The sequence below is a fragment of the Amblyraja radiata genome, chromosome 7 (genome assembly GCF_010909765.2).
Source record: "Amblyraja radiata isolate CabotCenter1 chromosome 7, sAmbRad1.1.pri, whole genome shotgun sequence".
Classification (NCBI taxonomy): domain Eukaryota; kingdom Metazoa; phylum Chordata; class Chondrichthyes; order Rajiformes; family Rajidae; genus Amblyraja; species Amblyraja radiata.
In genome coordinates this window covers 40,386,660-40,406,133 of record NC_045962.1, presented here as the reverse complement: position 1 = coordinate 40,406,133, position 19,474 = coordinate 40,386,660, and the positions used below count along the sequence as shown (strand labels likewise).

The 19,474-nt window shown below is 44.5% G+C and overlaps 1 protein-coding gene across 6 annotated transcripts in view; it reads left to right on the top strand.

Annotated features, from left to right (window-relative positions):
* The window catches only part of erbb4 (erb-b2 receptor tyrosine kinase 4), a 798,196-nt gene that overhangs the window by 722,434 nt on the left and 56,288 nt on the right, over positions 1-19,474 (top strand). For all 6 annotated transcript variants that reach the window (XM_033024309.1, XM_033024312.1, XM_033024311.1 and 3 more), the window contains 4 exons: positions 3,657-3,732; positions 3,882-4,028; positions 7,400-7,497; positions 13,698-13,868. In XM_033024309.1, coding sequence (XP_032880200.1) covers positions 3,657-3,732; positions 3,882-4,028; positions 7,400-7,497; positions 13,698-13,868 — 492 coding nt within the window. The remainder of the gene's footprint in view (positions 1-3,656; positions 3,733-3,881; positions 4,029-7,399; positions 7,498-13,697; positions 13,869-19,474) is intronic.

Genomic DNA, 19,474 nt, shown 5'->3' with positions numbered 1-19,474 from the left:
GATTCTCTGGATGTTTTCAAGAGAGAGTTAGATAGGGCTCTTAAAAATAGCGGAGTCAAGGGATATGGGGAGAAGGCAGAAACGGGGTACTAATTGTGAATGATCAGCCATGATCACAGTGAATGTTGGTGCTGGCTCGAAGAGCCGAATGGCCTACTCCTGCACCTATTATCTTTTGTCTATTGTCTATTGTCTTAAAACATGTGAGATAACTCTACCTCACTGAATCCTGCCTCCTCCTCATGCTCAGCTACCTGTATCTCTTTGAATCTGGCCTTGTATCCATGCCCCACTTACATTAACCCACTTCAGACAGTCATGCCCACCTATCTAGAACCTAATCTCTGGAACTTGTTTTCAAAACTCTAAACCCCTCTACCTTCCGTTCCTTGAAAGGTGTTTGTCTTCGCTCAACCATTTTCTTCCTTTGTCTCAATGTGTTATTCTCTGGTAGATATCTCAGGTCTGATTATATGCTTTAGACTGCTAAGAGGATATGTGTTTGTAGAAGCAGGGACGAAGAAAGGAAGAAACAGTTTACATTTTTAAAGTCGCTGTTTAAATGCAAATTGTTGTTTTCCCTCGTTCATCCCAGTTACCGGAAGCACAACTTTCTTCCAGGCACTCAGACCACCCCTATAAGATTATCCCATGCGGCAATCCCTGATAATCCCTCCTTCCTTGCAATGGTTGCCAGTGTCTCTGGTTTTGCATTCTTTCAAAAATAGTCATCAAGATATGTCTGATTAGACACATGTGTATTTTCACTTAAGCATGAATATTTGAAGAATCTTCTGGAATATTTTCCCTTATTACTTCAGTGATCATCTCCTTAATCAATATTGATAAGGCTCTGCTTCTTTTACTTCCACCCACATGAAGCATGAATTTTCTATATCCCGCAACAATGAGTTGCCAGTCCTGCCATTCTATCAACCATGGCTGGATTTATTTCCCATGGAGCAAAGGATGCTGAAGGGAGCTGAGTTGAGGTAGGCAAAATTATGAAGGTATAAACAGGGTAGATAGTAGGAAACACTTTGCAATAATAGAGGTGTCAAAAACTAGAGGGCATAGGTTTAGAATTAACAGGACAAGGCTGAGAAAAAAATGTTTGGAATATGGAGCACACTGTATGATTGGGTTTTGGAGGTAGGTGCTCCCACTACATTTAGTTTAGTTTAGAGATGCAGCGCTGAAACAGGCCCTTCGACCCACTGAGACTGCACCGACCAGCGATCCCCGCACATTAACACTACCTACCTAAGGACAATTTTACAGTTACACCAAGCCAATTAACCTACAAACCTGTACATTTTTGGAGTGTGGGAGAAAACCAAAAATGTCTGAGAAGCCCCACACAGGTCACGGGGAGAATGTACAAACAGTACAGACAGCACCCATAGTGAGGATCTAAACCGGGTCTCTGACGCTGTAAGGCAGTAGCTCTACTGCTGCGCCACCATGCCACCCTCTTAAGAAATTTAAGAAATATCTGGGCGAGCACTTGAATTCTCAAGACATAGAAGGCTAAGGACCAAGTGTTGATTAATGGGGCAAGTGTAGCTAGGTAACTGATTGTTAGCATAGACAATCACATGGACATGGGCTGGAGGGCCTGTGTTTGTGTTATGTGAACATATGACTAAAATTGTTTACTATTTCATAACCAATAAGTCATACTTTCCAATGTTTTGGGCTATTGTGCCACTTCAGCTACAGATAGCAGTTATGAAGTCCTTAAGATTTACTCTTGTAGATTATCTCAGCTGAGATGACAGCTGTGATACAGTCCCTGGCATCCATTATTCTTTAAAGGAAAGATCACATTTAAATTTACTGTCATTTCTGGAGGAAGCATTATGTGTTGAAGCGTATGTAATATATAATTATGTGCCTGTGTGTGTATATCAATCATTTTCAGCAGAGAAATGAATCAAAACGTTTGTGCCAACTTTATTCTTTGGTCGTTCTCTCCAGGCGGTCCTACAACTGATTGGAGAAATGATTCAGAACTTATGGGCAAAGATGCAGCTAGTGATTACATGCAGTATTTGAAGCAGCTTTGTGATACCTTGCTAGACTACTGAACAAAATGCCATTTGTGTCACTGAAATCACTGCTGCCAATGCCATTGTAATATTCTGCCTCTTTACCAACAATATAATGAAGATCAGGGCTTTTCGCATATTTGGTCAACTGAGGTAAATGTAAAAATTCATAGGGAGTTTTGAGCAAACCTTTTCATCGATGCAAGAAGAGACATTAAATAAACATATGAAGGAGAAAGTGATGGAGGGGATAATGGGTAGGATGGAGCTGAAATAGCATAGGAGGAGGTTGAATGAGTGGACAAGCTACAGCATGGACCGGCTAGATTGAATGATGTCGCTATGCCATATACAGTAGATAGCTTAAATGTTGTACTCCGACTCAGCTGCTCATAATATGCCTTGACTCCCACTTGACTTCCCACAGCTAATTAAAATAAACATGGATATGTACGAGTGTGGAGGCAATGACAGTAAGGCTGCAATGTGATGTGGACAACCCCACCACATATCATTGAATGCGACATTATCCCTGTTTCAGTTTCAGTTTGCATGTAAATCTTCCTGCGTTCCTGAGCCCTCACCCTCTTCCCACCCAGTGACATGCCGATTGATGGTGAGAAGAATAAGAAAAAGCAACTGGAAGAGTTCTTCTCTGGATTGCTCTTCCACCACAGAGACACTGCTGTGTCTATAGCAAGCTTCAGTGCTTCCCTCAGCACCTCACGAAGTGCCAGTCGACCGCATTTATTTTGAACATCATATACTGGAAGTCCAACAGATTTAGGCAAGTGTGCCTCCCACCTAGTTGATGATCTTCTAGCTACACTTTTGTTTGTCTCTATATGCGTGCCTGCCAGCTCAGGGAACAGTCCATGAATCGCAGGGCACTCTCAGGATGAACCCCAGCAATGAGCACTGTTCCTATCTCCAGACCGTCTAAGCAAATGTGCAGCCACCTCAGTGCATAATGGGATTAAGGCAGCAACTGTGCATGAAGGATCTGATAAGGGAGTCCTCTCTTACCACCAGCCAAATAAAGTCTTAGTGCTTGCTTGAGAGTTCTGGTGATTCAAGGTGTTCTTGTTTATTTATCAAAGTATATTTTATTTCAGATAGAATACATATAGGAAATGCGCTGCAATCAGTACATGTCCTTCTTTGCATTTGTTATGCCCTCAAACCAATACTTTCTATTTACAATACCACACATTTATTTTAAACAATTATATTTATTTTTAAACAATATATCCATGAAGCGCTTGAGAGACTGTTACTTTTCTACCCAGGACAGATAGTACGGCAAGGTCTAATGATATGGCTGCATTGCCAGGCCCATCCTTCCCATCACTGGGGACAGGTAGAACCTGCACGTGTTGTGACACTTGGTGTTTGCCCATTTACGTTTGATACACAATTTGATGCAGCCACAAGTCCAATCTCCACAATGAGGTAAAGGTGAATTGAACAGTTCCCTAGCTAATGAAGGACTGTTCAGAAGCCTGATAATAATGGGCAAGAAGCTGTTCCAGGAATGGACAGTGTCTCTATTATTTATAATAACACATGAGCATTCGGATAATATTTTTCCCCATGTCCTTACAGATGCCGATTAAATGGATGGCCTTGGAGTGTATTCACTACCGGAAGTTTACCCATCAAAGTGACGTGTGGAGCTATGGTATGTTCCGCTGCGCACATGAAGCAGGAATTGGCATGAAACACTGCATCTTTTATCCAATGTTCAGACTTGCACTCACTCCCCTGCAGATGTTCAATATTTCAGATGTAGGGAGGATACTGAATGGATTTTGCTTTTATTTCCAACAGGTGTCACTATCTGGGAGTTGATGACGTTTGGTGGGAAACCATATGATGGAATCCCAGCCCGTGAAATACCGGATATACTGGAGAAAGGAGAACGCCTTTCCCAGCCTCCAATCTGCACCATTGATGTCTACATGGTGATGGTCAAATGTAAGCAGCCCTCATTACTACAGCATGGTTCCTTAAAACATGTTCAAACACACAGTCGGGCTGCGGCTGAATAGAGTAGAAGACAAAGACTACAGTTGAAGTGCAAAGTCTCCCAAAGGTTGAAGTGTCTCTTGTTCTGTGGGAGGTGAAAGCTGTCGCTGGTCACAGGGGGATTTTGTCTTAAGAATTGACTCCTCCACTTTTCTAATCCAGATCTGCAGACTGTGTGTGCGGTAACAAAAGCACCATTGTTACGTGTTTTCTCCAACAACCCCACACTATTCTGGCACAAGATTGATAGCTTGTTTTACAACAATCTCACAACATAACACACACTTCCACCCTCTAACTGTGTGTAAATATTCACAGTAATTTTCTCTCATTAGCTCATTCCTCTGTTGATCCTTGCTTTAAAGAGGCATTTCTTTATCTTCAAACTTCTAACCAACTAATTATTTTCCTAAACCTCTTCCTATCTTTCAACCCGCTGAAGAAAATAACATTCATTTATTTTACAATCTTCTTCCAGAAATCACTTCTCCTACTTCTTACTGTTCTCTCCCCACCCATTATCTTCCTGGATGTCACTTTTCCAATGATAATGCTTCTTGGACTTTGCCTTCCATCACAGTGAGGAGGAGATTCACTGTGATGGGTGTTTGTGTAAATTGTGTTGTATCTTGGTTCTTTTCTTGTTGTATGACTGCAGAAACCAAACTTCATGTGAGGTTCAAATGACAATAAACGGTATTGTATTGTATTGTATTATGGGGCGAAGGCAGAACAGGGTTGAGAGGGAAAGATAGATCAGCCATATTGAATGGCGGAGTAGACTCGATGGGCCAAATGGCCATATTCTGCTCCTAAAACATATGAACATGAATTTATGAACTACCACTTTCTGTAACCCTGCCGCCATCCAGAATTGTTAAGGCAATGTCCCAACAAGCACAGTCCCACTCTCCTTCACTTCTGTATCTCGTTCCCAACTAAAGCACTTAAATTCCTCATCCTTGTCTCCAAACCACCTTGTCAGGAATATTGAATCCACTTGTCACATTGGGGCAGAGTCTGCTCAGGTGGTCAGTCTAGCAAAGCAAACTAACAATCAACAGTTTAACCACCATGGGCCAGAAACAAGAAACAAAATGCAAGGAAATTAAAAGCTATAAATGGTGAGTGAATGTCAATTGTTAAAATTCTGATCATGGGGCTACATTATTCTTAAAAACCCTGCTCTTTATTCTGCATAGTTCTAATTGTATTGAAGTTTATTGTAGCTTTTGCCATCTCCTTTTGCTACTTGCCCTTTACTTCCTGATATGAAGAATGCATTTTAATGCCTTTCCTTCAGTGTGATGTACTTGCACACTTCATATTCATGTCAGCACTCAGGCAAAATATTATAATTTAAATTATCTCTTTTATAATTGAAAGCTCTATTCTGCCCTGCAGTCTCTGCAAAATTATTTATTTTCACGAACCAGCAAAGGAGCTGCCTACTTGACTAATGTCCTGCTCTTCCCAAGCTGAGCTCCAGATATTGCAGATTCGTCTCAAAAGATGATGAATAAAAGATAGCAGTGTCTGTAAAAGCACTGATGACACACCATACTCACACGCACTGGTCACAACCCTGCCTCACACGTGCCACGATCTGTATAGGCACACTGACCACAGCCAGCACTTACACATACCGCACTCACACATTAACCACAGTCTGCACGCCTTATGGTGCTTTATTTCATTGTACAGTCCACATGTAACAATAAAACACCATAATGTATACTCACACACACCAAGATCTCTGCTCACACATTGTCCACAGCCTGTACTTACACGGTACCCGGACGTGGCGCCGACAGACAAGAAGCCGAAGCAAGGAAGTCGAAGCCAATGGAAACGAGGCCGAAACGCCAATAAACTGAAAGAGTCCGAAGATGATCCAGTCTCCCTTCTCTCTCTCCCCTTCTCTCCCCCTTCTCTCTCTCCTCCGTCTCCACTCGCGGGAGCGTTCCACAATCACCGACCGCAATGCACCGCCATCGGACCCCAACCCCCACACCAGGGTGATTCAACCCCCCCTCTCCCCATTCCCTCCCTCCCCCCCCCCCCCTCTCCCTTCTCTCTCTCCCCTTCTCTCCCCCTTCTCTCCCTCCTCCGTCTCCACCCGCGGGAGCGTCCCACAATCACTGACCGCAATGCACCGCCATCGGACCCCAACTCCCACACCAGGGTGATTCCCACGCACAAAACAGGCAGCATCTCTGGAGAGAAGGAATAGGTGGTTTTGGGTCGAGATGGAGGAGAGAGAGAAGGGGGAGAGAGAGAAGGGATGGAGAAAGAAGGGGGAGAGAGAGAAGGGGAGAGAGAGAAGGGGGAGAGAGAGAAGGGATGGAGAAAGAAGGGAGAGAGAGTGGGGGGGAGAGGAGGGGAAGAGAGAAGAGAGAGAGAGGAGGAGCGAGACAAGAGGGGAGAGAGAGGAGGGGAGATGAGGAGAGAGAAGGGAGAGATAGAAGGGAGAGAGAAAGAGTGGGGGAGAGAGAGAAGAGGGGAGAGAGAAGGGGGAGACGGGAGCGTGGGTTTCATTTTCCCACACAAGCCATAGGTGACTGGGCAATCTGAACCCAAGCACCAAGTTGAAAGCAGCCGAAGGTGTGCATCGCTCGGGACAGCTCCCACTCTCCCATGGCCACCCTCCGCGGGCTGCGGGTCGGGTGGAGCGGAGGTTTGGGACAATGTTCATGCCTTCACAGTGATGTGATGGAGGCGGGGGTCTGGACCAATCGCTGACAAGTCCCACCACCCGGCAACGTCATGTCCGTTATTGGACTTTTCTGTTGAGCTTGTAGCTTGTTGAGCTTGTTTGTCTTGTAGGCGACGCCGCCTTTAGGGTAGGTGGCGTTTCGACAGAGCAGCCATTCGGTAAGTTTGCTTTTAGGTGTCCCGCCCTTTCGGTTAGTTTGCATTTAGGCGTCCCATCCTTTCGGTTAGTAGGTGTTTCGTCTTCGGACTCTTTCGGTTTATTGGCGTTTCGGCCTCGTTTCCATTTGGCTCTTTGGCTTCGACTTCTTTGCTTCGGCCTCTCGTCCGTCGGCGCAACGTCCGCACACGACTTACATACTGTCCACAGCATGAACTAACACACTGTCAACAGCCTGTACTCACGCACATACCACAGCCTGTCTACATACTGTGCATGGCCTGTGCTTGCACACCGACACTGCCAGTACTCACGTATTGAACTTACTGTTTTCTGAGTTTCCGTGATTTATCCTGTGAGATTCTCCCTGTTTTCTGATGTTCTGTGGACTACCGTGCATGATTCCCCCTGTTTTCTGAGCCTCTGTTTTCCTTGCTCTTCTCCCCAGGCTGGATGATTGATGCCGACAGCAGGCCCAAGTTCAAGGAGTTGGCAGCGGAATTTTCTAGAATGGCTCGAGATCCACAGAGGTACTTGGTAATTCAGGTCAGTCCAGTTTGATTTCAGTTTTCTCGGTTGGAATTATCATATCATTAAAAATTGAAAACAAAAATTCCTGCACTGGTGACTGTCACTTGCGTTTTGAGGCTTGTCAGCTTACAGAGCCAGCACTATAATGCATCACACCAGCCCCACATACACATCGGGTTGGAAGCACAGGATAATTCACTGGGGCCAAGACAGGACGGAATCAGTCTTCTTGATCTTCCCTTTCCAAATAAGTGGCTGTGAGGTTTGTCCAGGCCAATCAACTCCTCTGTTCCTCTCTGTCATGTATGCAATAGCTACTACACATACAAGCACCTTCATGAAAGCCCAGGCAACCCCTCATGCCTGCCCTACAGAAGAAGTAGGGCAGGCATTCTTACTTACGTAAGAATGCTGTTCATCGATTACAGCTCAGCATTCAACACCATTAACCATCAAAACTGTTGCCTGGGTTTCAACAATTAAGTTACAGAGATAGGTTGAATAAGTTAGGTCTTTATTCTCTGGAGCGCAGAAGGTTAAGGGGGGACTTGATAGAGGTCTTTAAAATGATGAGAGGGATAGACAGAGTTGATGTGATCAAGCTTTTCCCTTTGAGAATAGGGAAGATTCAAACAAGAGGACATGACTTCAGAATTAAGGGACAGAAGTTTAGGGGTAACATTAGGGGGAACTTCTTTACTCAGAGAGTGGTAGCGGTGTGGAATGAGCTTCCAGTGGAAATGGTGGCGGCAGGTTCGTTGGTATCATTTAAGAATAAATTGGATAGGCATATGGATGAGAAGGGAATGGAGGGTTATGGTATGAGTGCAGGCAGGTGGGACTAAGGGAAAAAAATTGTTCGGCGCGGACTTGTAGGGCCGAGATGGCCTGTTTCCGTGCTGTAATTGTTATATGGTTATATGGTTAAAACTGATCACCAAACTCGGTAACCTGGGCATCGACCCCTCCCTCTGCAACTGGATACTGGACTTTCTAACCAACAGACCCCAGTCTGTTAGGTTAGACAAGCACACCTCTTCAACCCTCACCCTGAACACCGGCGTTCCACAGGGCTGTGTGCTGAGCCCCCTCCTCTACTCCCTCTTCACCTATGACTGCACACCTGTACATGGTACTAACACCATCATCAAGTATGCAGATGATACAACGGTGATTGGCCTCATCAGCAACAACGATGAGTCGGCCTACAGGGAGGAGGTCCAGCACTTAGCAGCATGGTGCGCTGACAACAACCTGGCCCTTAACTCCAAGAAGACCAAGGAGCTCATTGTAGACTTCAGGAAGTCCAGGGGCGGCACGCACACCCCCATCCACATTAACGGGACGGAGGTGGAACGTGTTTCTAGCTTCAGGTTCCTGGGAGTCAACATCTCCGATGACCTCTCTTGGACCCACAATACCTCAACTCTGATCAAGAAGGCTCACCAGCGTCTCTTCTTCCTGAGGAGACTGAAGAAGGTCCATCTGTCTCCTCAGATCCTGGTGAACTTCTACCGCTGCACCATCGAGAGCATCCTTACCAACTGCATCACAGTATGGTATGGCAACTGCTCTGTCTCCGACCGGAAGGCATTGCAGAGGGTGGTGAAAATTGCCCAACGCATCACCGGTTCCTCGCTCCCCTCCATTGAGTCTGTCCAAAGCAAGCGTTGTCTGCGGAGGGCGCTCAGCATCGCCAAGGACTGCTCTCACCCCAACCATGGACTGTTTACCCTCCTACCATCCGGGACGCGCTACAGGTCTCTCCGTTGCCGAACCAGCAGGTCCAGGAACAGCTTCTTCCTGGCGGCTGTCACTCTACTCAACAACGTACCTCGGTGACTGCCAATCACCCCCCCACCCCCCGGACACTTATTATCACTTATTATTATTTATTCAAATCATTTGCTATGTCGCTCTTCCAGGGAGATGCTAAATGCATTTTGTTGTCTCTGTACTGTACACTGACAATGACAATTAAAATTGAATCTGAATCTGAATCTGAATCTGAAGTATCTGAAACTGGAGGGCAGAAGTTTAGGGTAAAGAGTATGAGTAAACATGAGGAGATCTGAGAGGAATTTGTTCACCCAGAGGGTGTTGAAATCTGGATTGCAGTGCCTGAGTGAGTGATGGTGACAAAGGGTCTCACAGCATTTAAAAATTATTCAGATGAGCAACACAGTCACCAAAGTGTGGAAGTGTGGATGGGTGTTTGATGAAGGGTCCTGACCCCAATCATTAACTGTCCATTTAACTTTATAGATGCTGTCAGAACTGCTGGGCTCCTCCAGCAGATAGTTTGGTGCTCCATGGGGAACAGGCTCCTTTTACCCTGTTACTTTGCATTGTCCCACCTCTTTCCATCATCTCGACCTCCTTCCTAAACTTGGAACTGGACTGGAGGCATCAGTCTGAAGAAGTCTCTCGATCCGAAACATCACCCATTCCTTCTCTCCAGAGATGCTGCCTGTCCCGCTGAGTTACTCAAGCATTTTGTGTCTACCTTGGAACTGGACTGAATCTACCTCAGCTATTTTAACCAGTTTCTTATTTTGTCCCCCATTACTGTGATGATGGGTATGTTTGTGAGAAAAGGCATGTTATAGATTATGGCTTAAATATATCTTAACATCAATTCTCCATCCATGGCTTCCCCTTGTCTCCACAAGTTTCCTCTCACATGTACCACCGGAAGCAAATCACCGCAACCTCAGAGTTTTATACACAAAATTTAATTTTAATTTAGCTTTAACATTATATTTCTAAATATTGATGAACAGTAACTTGATAAAATGCATTCAGTGCAGCTGAAGATGAGTTTATTGCAAAAACTAATCTGCATTTTTAATCGAAGCTGACTGAAAAGATGTTCAGAGCTGTTTGGTAGTTATATGACAGTAAATTTCGATAATGAATGAGGAAAAAAAAATTACAGACAAAGAAAGCCACAAAGTGCTGGAGGAAGTCAGCAGGCCAGGCAGCATCCCTGGAGAAAATGGATAGGTGACGATTTATGTCTGGACCCTTCTTCAGACTGATTGTCAGGAGGGGTAAGGAAACCGGGAAGAAAGGAGAGGCAGGACAAAGCATGGCAGCAAATAGGTGAAGACAGGTGATGGGGGGGGACGGGGGGTGGGGGGGGGGGGGGGGGGGGGGGGGGGGGGTGGTTAACAGGCAGATGGACAAAGGCTAGGGATTTTTAAAAAACAGGTGTGAGACAAAAAGATCGGAGAGTTACTAGATCTGAAGCTAGAAAAGGAACGTAGATAGAGGGGGGGGGGAGAAATAGGGCTGAGTCGAGCTGGGGCACAGGGCAGAGGTGGGGGAGAAAGGGGGTGTGGGGAAAAAAAGGGGAGGGGGGAGGTGTTAGTTAGAGATCACCTAAAATTGGACAGTTCAATGTTCAAGCCATTGAGTTTTAAACTGCCCAAGCAGAATATGAGGTGCTGTTTCTCCAGTTTGCGTGTTGCCGCACTCTGGGATTGAAGGAGGCCGAGGACAAAAAGGTCAGTATGGGCATGGGTAGAGGAGTTAAAATAGTTCGTAACCAGGAGATCTAGTGTGCCTTGGCAGACCAAGCACAAGTGTTTGCAAAACGGCCGTCGAGTCTACGCTTGGTCTCGCCAATGTGCAGGAGACCACATTGGTAAGACCAGATGCAGTAGATGAGGTTAGAGGAGGTGCACGTGTACCTGGTGTAACTGGTTGGGTTCCTAGATGAAGGCAAGGGAGAAGATATAGGGACAGGTATTACTTCTCCTGCAGTTGCAGAGGAAAGTACTTGGGGAGGCAGTGGTTTGGATGAGAAGAGATGAGTGAACCAAGGAGTTACAGAAGGAGCGGCGGTCTCTGTGGAAGGCAGAAAGTGGAGATGGGAAGATGTGACTGCTGGTGGAATCACACTGGAGGATGAGGTGTTGGATATGGAGGCTGGTGGGATTAAAGGTGAGGACTAGGGGAATTCTATTCTTGTTCCATCTCGGGGGAGGGGATATTAGAGCAGACTACGGGACAGAAGAATTGTGGGTGAGTGACCCATCTATGACAACAAGGGGGAAACCATATTTACTGAAGAGGACATCTCGGATGTCCGAGAACAGAAAGCCTCTTCTTCTTCTGAGTGTTTTTTTAAATGAAATTTGAAGGCTAATAAGTGTATTAGTAGAAAGTCCCATTCATGATCAGCTCAACCGAGCAGTGTTGAGGAGCATTAATGGTGGGTGCGGTGTGACTGGGAGGTGGTGGCTCCAGGCACAGCTTTAAAACCAGCAGTAAAGATCCTGTTCTTGTGTTTAAAGTTCTGCCGCTGTTCACTGTGCTGACCCAACTCCAGGCTAACTGATGCATAGAGATACAAGGTTCCTATAGCATGGTGTCCTTAGGCAAGTAGCATCTTTGAATGGGATGTGCATCCATTCCATACACAAGAAATGCCAGTCACCCAGCTGAGTTCATCATCAGCGAGAGATCCTGCAAGCCACATTGTTTAAGAATCTGTGAGTTACATTGAGAAACATGCTTTTGGTTTCTTTAACTCAATGTAAAGCTCTGCATCGGACAACTGACCAGTGGTTTTCACTCTGCCTTAAGATATTGTCCTTGTTCCCGTCGTAATCCAAAGTATCTAATCTGATAGAAATTGTGAGATTCCTTGATCAACAATAGCCCATCACCACCAACAAGTTGACTACCTCATTACTGCTCTGTAGTCCTTCAGCACAAGCATTTTCTGCCTTCAATTATGTAGATATACACCAGACACAGTATGTGATTCAAGTTCATCTTTTTTTCTCTTTTTTTTTCTTTAATTTTTTTTAATTTTTTTTAAAATTAGAAGTACAGTAAATTACAGTAATACACATCACATATATCTTATTACATTTGTTGTACCACTTCGTTTTTCGAGCTTTAAAAAAGGTAGAAATAAAAGAAGTAAGGAAAGTGAGCAAGAGACATGAAGGTGCAGGAAAGTGTTGGGAAAAGAAATCCCCTTAGTTCATCTTTAATCAGCACTGAGACTTTAACAGCATAAAGGGTGGTTGGTTGTCAGTACATCCTAGCTGCTCGAACTGAACCGTGCCAGAAGCAAGTGTTAGTATAAGTGTTACAGTGGGGTGGAGTTAGTGATGCTAGCTTGTGTGTGATTGGTTGACATGCATCATCAATCTACAAATTACAATGACAATGCTGACTGAACTGATGGAAAGCCACATGTTTTCAGAATGGGTGAGGTACAATAGTTAAATGCTATGTCCTTCTCATCCACAACATGAGCCAGAGTAATCACGCCCTGAGAATGCCTCAAATGCCATAACGTTTAGTTCACCAGCGCATCCTGAAAGTGGCACTCGTCCATCATGAAGTAATCCAAAGGAAATAAATATGGCTCCTTGTATATGCAGAAGACTCACACTCAAGGATGGTTTCCTGAAAGAGGACCATCCCTGGCCAACTTCTCAGTTGGCTGATGAAATCCAGGGTCTCTCCAGGAGAAACTTGTAGACCCTGCCACGCAGAACTGCTTGGAAACCAGGATAAGCCCCACACCCAGGCTCAGGAGCTGTCAAGGATGATGGGTACTTGATTGTTTGCTGAAGCCTTCGAATCAACAAGCATTCAAAAACTCTATGTTTTAGCAATTAAGAGTACTCAATAAAGTTTAAATTATCTAAAGTCAGAAATGAAAAATGTTTGAAAACCACTAGGAACAATTAAAATAATTAGCAATAATTTAACAGGTGAGAAAATTGAGCACGCACTCAGCCTTCTCCCTTCAACAGGTTTGCACATTTGGAATTAATGGGCCACTAGATCTGTGCCATGTGAGCCTGGTGAGGGATCAGCACACACATTTCCCATCCCAGGGGCTGTAGACATCTCCACTCCCTCTAGAACCACCATGAAACCAGTAGTAGCACACAATTGCCCCATCAAGATCCTGCTAATCACAGGTACCCCCACGGTTACAGTGCAGGAGGTGTAATTAAAATTGTGTTTTAGTATCCTGCCCATCACTGATGCAGCAGCCCAGCTACCAACAGAGCCTGCTCACTTGCATCAGTCCTGATGCAGGGTATTGTCCCGAACTATCAACAAAGCCTTTCCCACACCCCCTGCCCCACAAATGCCGAGTTCCTCAAGCATTTTTTATTTGCTCCTCTATTCATGAGGTCTGGCTTTCTAGAGTAAGTAGGTGTTCCTTGGTGTTACAGGGAGATGATCGTATGAAGCTGCCCAGCCCAAATGACAGCAAGTTTTTCCAAAGTTTACTGGATGAAGAGGAGCTGGAAGACATGATGGATGCTGAGGAGTATCTAGTCCCACAGGCCTTCAACATCCCCCCTCCCATCTACAGCTCGAGACAGAGGATTGATTCTAACCGGGTAAGTCTATTGAATCTTGGTATCAGGAGATAACACGTTGCCACAATAGCCCTCAAACCACACTACAAGGTAGATCCAGACAGGGATATCTGTGCCACACTTTCTATCTCTGTTGGTGTCTCTGGTTCCTGTTTGAACTCCAATAAGGCGGGAGTGTCTCTATTCACCACACCTCAGGGGGTCTGTACTCGAATATGACCCGGTTTTTCCCCTGGCCGCTGAGAGGTTTGGTGAGGAAGGCTTTGTTTCTGTCAGTCTTACTGTTCCCTTTGCCTCTGCCTTTGCATTTATCTTATTGGCAGTGAGGAAGATCTTTCTGAGTTTCCATGAATTCCTATGCACTGGCATATACTTCCGAATAACAAAAGGTAAAACTCTTGTGCCAGCAAAATTCAATTTGACATGTTTTTTAAGCTGGCATCACTGTTGGTTTCAATGTTACATACACAGGTGTTCAAAGCGTTCTTTGTCTAGTTTGAGCCATCTCCAACTGATGTTAATGTTTAATTCAGTTGGTTTTATTCCAAACTCCTGCCTGTATCCCTTGCTAGAGGCATTGTATTCAGTACATAAGGTGCCTGAGCTCTCGTGACCATACAGTCAAGGCCAGGCAACAATCCAATATTAAGAAGCGAATAATATTAATGTTATGTTTTACACTGACAACACTCAGGAATGAACAACTGGATCATGTGTTGTCGTATTCCTCACAGTGCTTGTTCAGATGAGGGAATATTTGAAAGGTTTATACTGGTATGGCTGAAATGATTCCTTGATATTCCTTCACACAGCATGGATTGGGAAATATAACCACAGGCATTTGTTGTTAACAGAAATACCTTGCAATGGCTTAGTGTAGATCATTCAAAACTTGATGTAGCCGAGCGCTCACACAACACCACATTGGGTCCAGTTGCTGACTCTTCCCAATCCTTGTCAGAACCAGGGAGAACCTAAAATAATTTGCTTCTTAATATTGGATTGTTGCCTGGCCTTGACTGTATGGTCACGGGAGCTCAGGCACCTTTTGTACTGAATACAATGCCCCTAGCAAGGGATGCAGGCGGGAGTTTGGAATAAAATCAAATGAATTAAACATTAACATCAGTTGGAGATGGCTCAAACTAGACATCATTCAACAGGGATGAGCTGTAAAGGATGCGTTTTTACAATAGACAAATTTATAAGGTCTACCCAACCTCTTTGCATAAGAAATAGATTAGAATGCAAACAAAAGTTTGAACGAAATTTCATTCCCTGCAGTCATAACAGCAAAAAAAACAACAAAAAAAACAATTAACACAGTTTCACACAAACATCCATCACAGTGAATCTCCAAATACTTCCTCACTGTGATGGAAGGCAAAAGTAAAAAACAGGAGCAGGATTTGTTCATTTGGTCCCTTGTGCCTGCTTGCCGTTGCGTATGATCATGGCCAGTCTTTTACTTCAATTGCATTTTCTTCCACTGATCTCTTATCTCTTCATTCTCTTATCATATAAAGATCCATTGGACTCTGTCTGGAAAACACTCAGCATTGCTCTTCCCCGGTGTAGAAGATTTTCTAAACTTCACACCCTCTGGATGAGAAGAAATGTCTTCTTATTTCAATGTTGAATGGCTGATTCTTTATCTTAAGACTGTGACCCATCTTTCTGGACATCCCAACCCAGAGAGTTATCATTCCTCCACCTACTCTGCCAAGACCAGTAAGAATGTTGTAAGTTTCAATGTGATCACCTCTCTTCTTCTCAACTCAGGAGAGTATAGACCTAGTGTGTTAATTAGTCCTCATATAAAAACACTTTCAACAATCAACAGATTAACGTTAGTTACATTCCCTCCATTGTAATTATATCCTGCCTTCGGAATGGAGAATCTCACGTGGCTCTGCCATCACCAATATCACCAATATTCTCCATTCTTCTCAAATCCTCTTGCAATGAGGGCTAACAAGTCCACCTTAGTGCTTGCTATACCAGCATGTTAGCTTCCAATGATTCAGCTATAGGACTTTGGTTAGGAGCATTGCATGCAGTTCTGGTTGCCCATTACAGAAAAGATGTGGAAGCTTTGGAGAGGGTGCAGAGGAGGTTTACCAGAGTGATCCTGGATTAAAGGGTTTCAGCTACCAGGAGAGGTTAGCTAGATTTGGATTGTTTCCTCTGGCTCGTCGGAGGTTGAGGAGACACTTAATAGAAGTATATTAAATTATGAAAGGCATAGAGAGGGTAGAATAATCAGAACGTTTTACCCAGGGTGTATATGTCCATTACTATGGAGAATAACTTTAAGGTGAGAGGGGGAAAGTTCAATCGAGATGTGCAGGGCAAGTTGTTTTTACACAGAGGGCATGGAGCACCTTTCATGATTTCAAGGCATCTCATTACAACTAATCAAAATGTTTGAAATTGCAGTAACAATTGCCACATATGAAATTCAACAGTTAATTTGCCTCCTGGAGGTGAGGAGGTGGTCTGTTTTATTGACATTGCTGGTTGAGAAATAAATACCAGCAAGGTCCCCAGGGAGAAATCCACCCTTTTGCTTCAGGAGCAAGCCAAGTGATTTTTGGTTACTTCTCCCTGATGTGAGAGACCACACCACCGATTACTCTTCCAGCATTCCCTCTGACGTCCGGTGAATCAGATGTATTGGTTGTGCATTGAACTGTTTGAAATTAAGCCTGACTACAGCTGTCTCAGCCAGAGCTGAGGTGGTCAGATGCTACAGTAACATCCAGCACTGAAAGGGTTAGTCTTTACTCTGCAACCGAAAGTAGGTGAAATAAAGAATAAATAAAAATAAAACCCTGCAGTAAATTACTATCAGAGTGGTTCAGCCAAGAATGGTGGGAAGACCCTATTATCATTAGTTCTCTATTCAAACGGCACTGTCTCAAAGTACACAGGCATTTCGTTTCCCAGTTGTAGGAGAATGCATCTTTACAATAGGCAATTTAGTACAAGCCTCAATCCCGACTGATGCAACTCAGTCGCCAGTGGTTCGCTTTCAACAGCTTCAGCAGACGCTTATGGATGTAGATCAATGGGCTTGATTGTCCTGTGAAAGAGTAACCGTATAAGAGACGCCAATTAACCCCTGTGATGATAGTGTAGGTAACGGACTTCACAATCACAATCACAGTCTTATATAAAGATCTAGCCTCTCCTGCTAAAGCATTTACTTAACGTACTTCTCTTTTTGGCACTCCAGATTAGAGTTTTGATGCTGGCACTTAATGGTTGAGAGAAAAGCTTATTGAAAAGTTGTGCACAAGGTGACAAACATTGGAGATAGACACAAAATGCCGGAGTAACTCAGCGGGACAGGCAGCATCTCTGGATAGAAGGAATGGGTGACGTTTGGGCTGTTTCAAACTATTCATGATGGCACGTTAGTCTCTGCTGAAATGCACTTTGCAGTTCTGTCAACGCACCTTCTGACCAACAAGCTCAGTATTAATATTATAGATAGAATTCCTGAAGGATTCTCCGAGTTCTCCATCCACAGGATGGCAGTGGTGAAATTAGTGTGTGGCCAGGATCTCTGATGAGGCTGGCTGCCTTTTTGAGGCAGCGACTCCGATAAATCCCTTTGATGGTGGGGAGTTCAGAGCCGGTGATGGACTAGGCAGGGTTCACAACTTTTTGCAGTCTTTTTCGCTCCTGGACGTTCAAGGTGCCGAACCAGGCCATGATGCAACCAGTTAATATGTTCTCTACTGTACGTCCGTAGAAGTTCAAGAGAATCCTCTTTGACATACCGAATCTCCTATATCTTCTCAGGAAGTAGAGGCGTTGATGTACTTTCTTTATATTTGCATCAGTGTGCTGGGTCCAGGAAAGTTCTTCGGAAATATACATGCCCAGGAATTTGAAGTTTTTGACTCTCCATATATTCATTCTCAAAAGTCAAGTCAAGAGTGTTTATTGTCCTATGTCCCAGATAGAACAATAAACATATAAACAGGATTGTGGTTCTCATCCTTCCTCTTCCAAAGTCCACAATCAGTTCATTGGTTTTACTGATATTGAGACCCAGGTTGGTGTGCTGGCACCTTTTGGTCAATTGGTCGATCTCACTTCTATACTCTGAGTTATCGTCATCTGTAATTCGTCCAACAACGGTGTAGTCGTCGGCGAACTTGAAGATGGATTTCACACAATGTCCGGTTACACAGTCATGAATATAGAGTGAGTAGAGCAAGGGGCTGAGCACGCAGCCATGAGGTGCTCCCGTACTGATTGTTAATGAGGAAGAAGTATTTTTGCCAATTCAAACAGACTGTGGGCTGTGGATGAGGAAGTCGAGGATCCAGTTGCAGAGGGATGCGCAGAGACCCAGTTCCGTGAGCTTGGGAACCAGCTTTTTTTTTGTATCAAAAATAATGTATATAATTACGATCACAATACAAAACAAAACCATGATAACACACCCACCACCAGAGTACAAAATCACCAAATTATCCAGACACTAAATTTCCAAACAACTATGTTACAATCCTTACAAATGTACTAAATAACTACTTTACAACTATGTCCCTCTCCAACACCACCCGGGCGCAAACGTAACCCCGGAAAAGGGGCCAACACGTGGCTTGAGCAAAGCCCTCTTCTGTCTGGCGCCGTGACTTGCGGATGGCCAGCTTGGCCATGCCCAGGAGCAACCCAACCAGGACATCTTCAGCCCTACCCTCTCCCCTACGCACAGGGTGTCCAAAGATGAGGATGGTGGGTGAGAAATACAGCCAGAAGGCAAGGAGCAGCCCCTTTAGATAATGGAACAGGGGCTAAGATGGTAACCAGCTTGGAAGGGATGATGGTATTGAACGCCAAACTGTAGTCTATAAACAACAGCCTAACGTAAGTGTTTTTATTGTCCAAGTGGTCCAGTGCGGAGTGGATAGTCAGTGAGATCGCATTCTCAGTTAACCTGTTGTAACGGTAGGCAAACTGTAGTGGGTCGAGGTTCTTGTTGAGGTAGGAGTTGATATCCACCATAACCAACGTCTCAAAGCACTTCATCACCACAGACGTTAGTGCCACTGGTCGATAGTCCTGGAGGCACTTCACCTTACTCGTCTTGGGCATCGGTATTATTGATGGCCTTTTAAAGCAGGTGGGAACCTCAGACCTCAGTAGTGAGAGGTTGAAAATGTCCGCAAATACCCCAGCCAGTTGGTCTGCACAGGTTTTGAGAACTCGACCAGGTATACGATCAGGTCTCTGCCTGTTTTCTGAATTTCCCCGGTTGTCAGGAAGGTCTTTGACCCCAACATTAACTCTGTTTCTCTCTTCACGTATGTTGCCTGACCCGCTAACTATTTCCAGTTGTATGGGTGCAGAGGAAACAATAGCAAGCGTTCAAATGTTTTGACATGCGGAGAATAAGCAGATGCTGGCCGAGACCCAAGGGAAGACTGCAATTAAAGCCTAGAGAAATCCTGAGTGAATCAGGAGAAATCTTCTGGTGGAAGAGGAAGGGTTTAAGTTGATTGGTTGAAGAAGCTGACGCAACACAGCAAATTCTTCTAATGCAGTGAACTATTATCTTCAGGAAAGCACTGTCTGAAAGGATGGTGAAAGCGGATTCTGCAGATGCT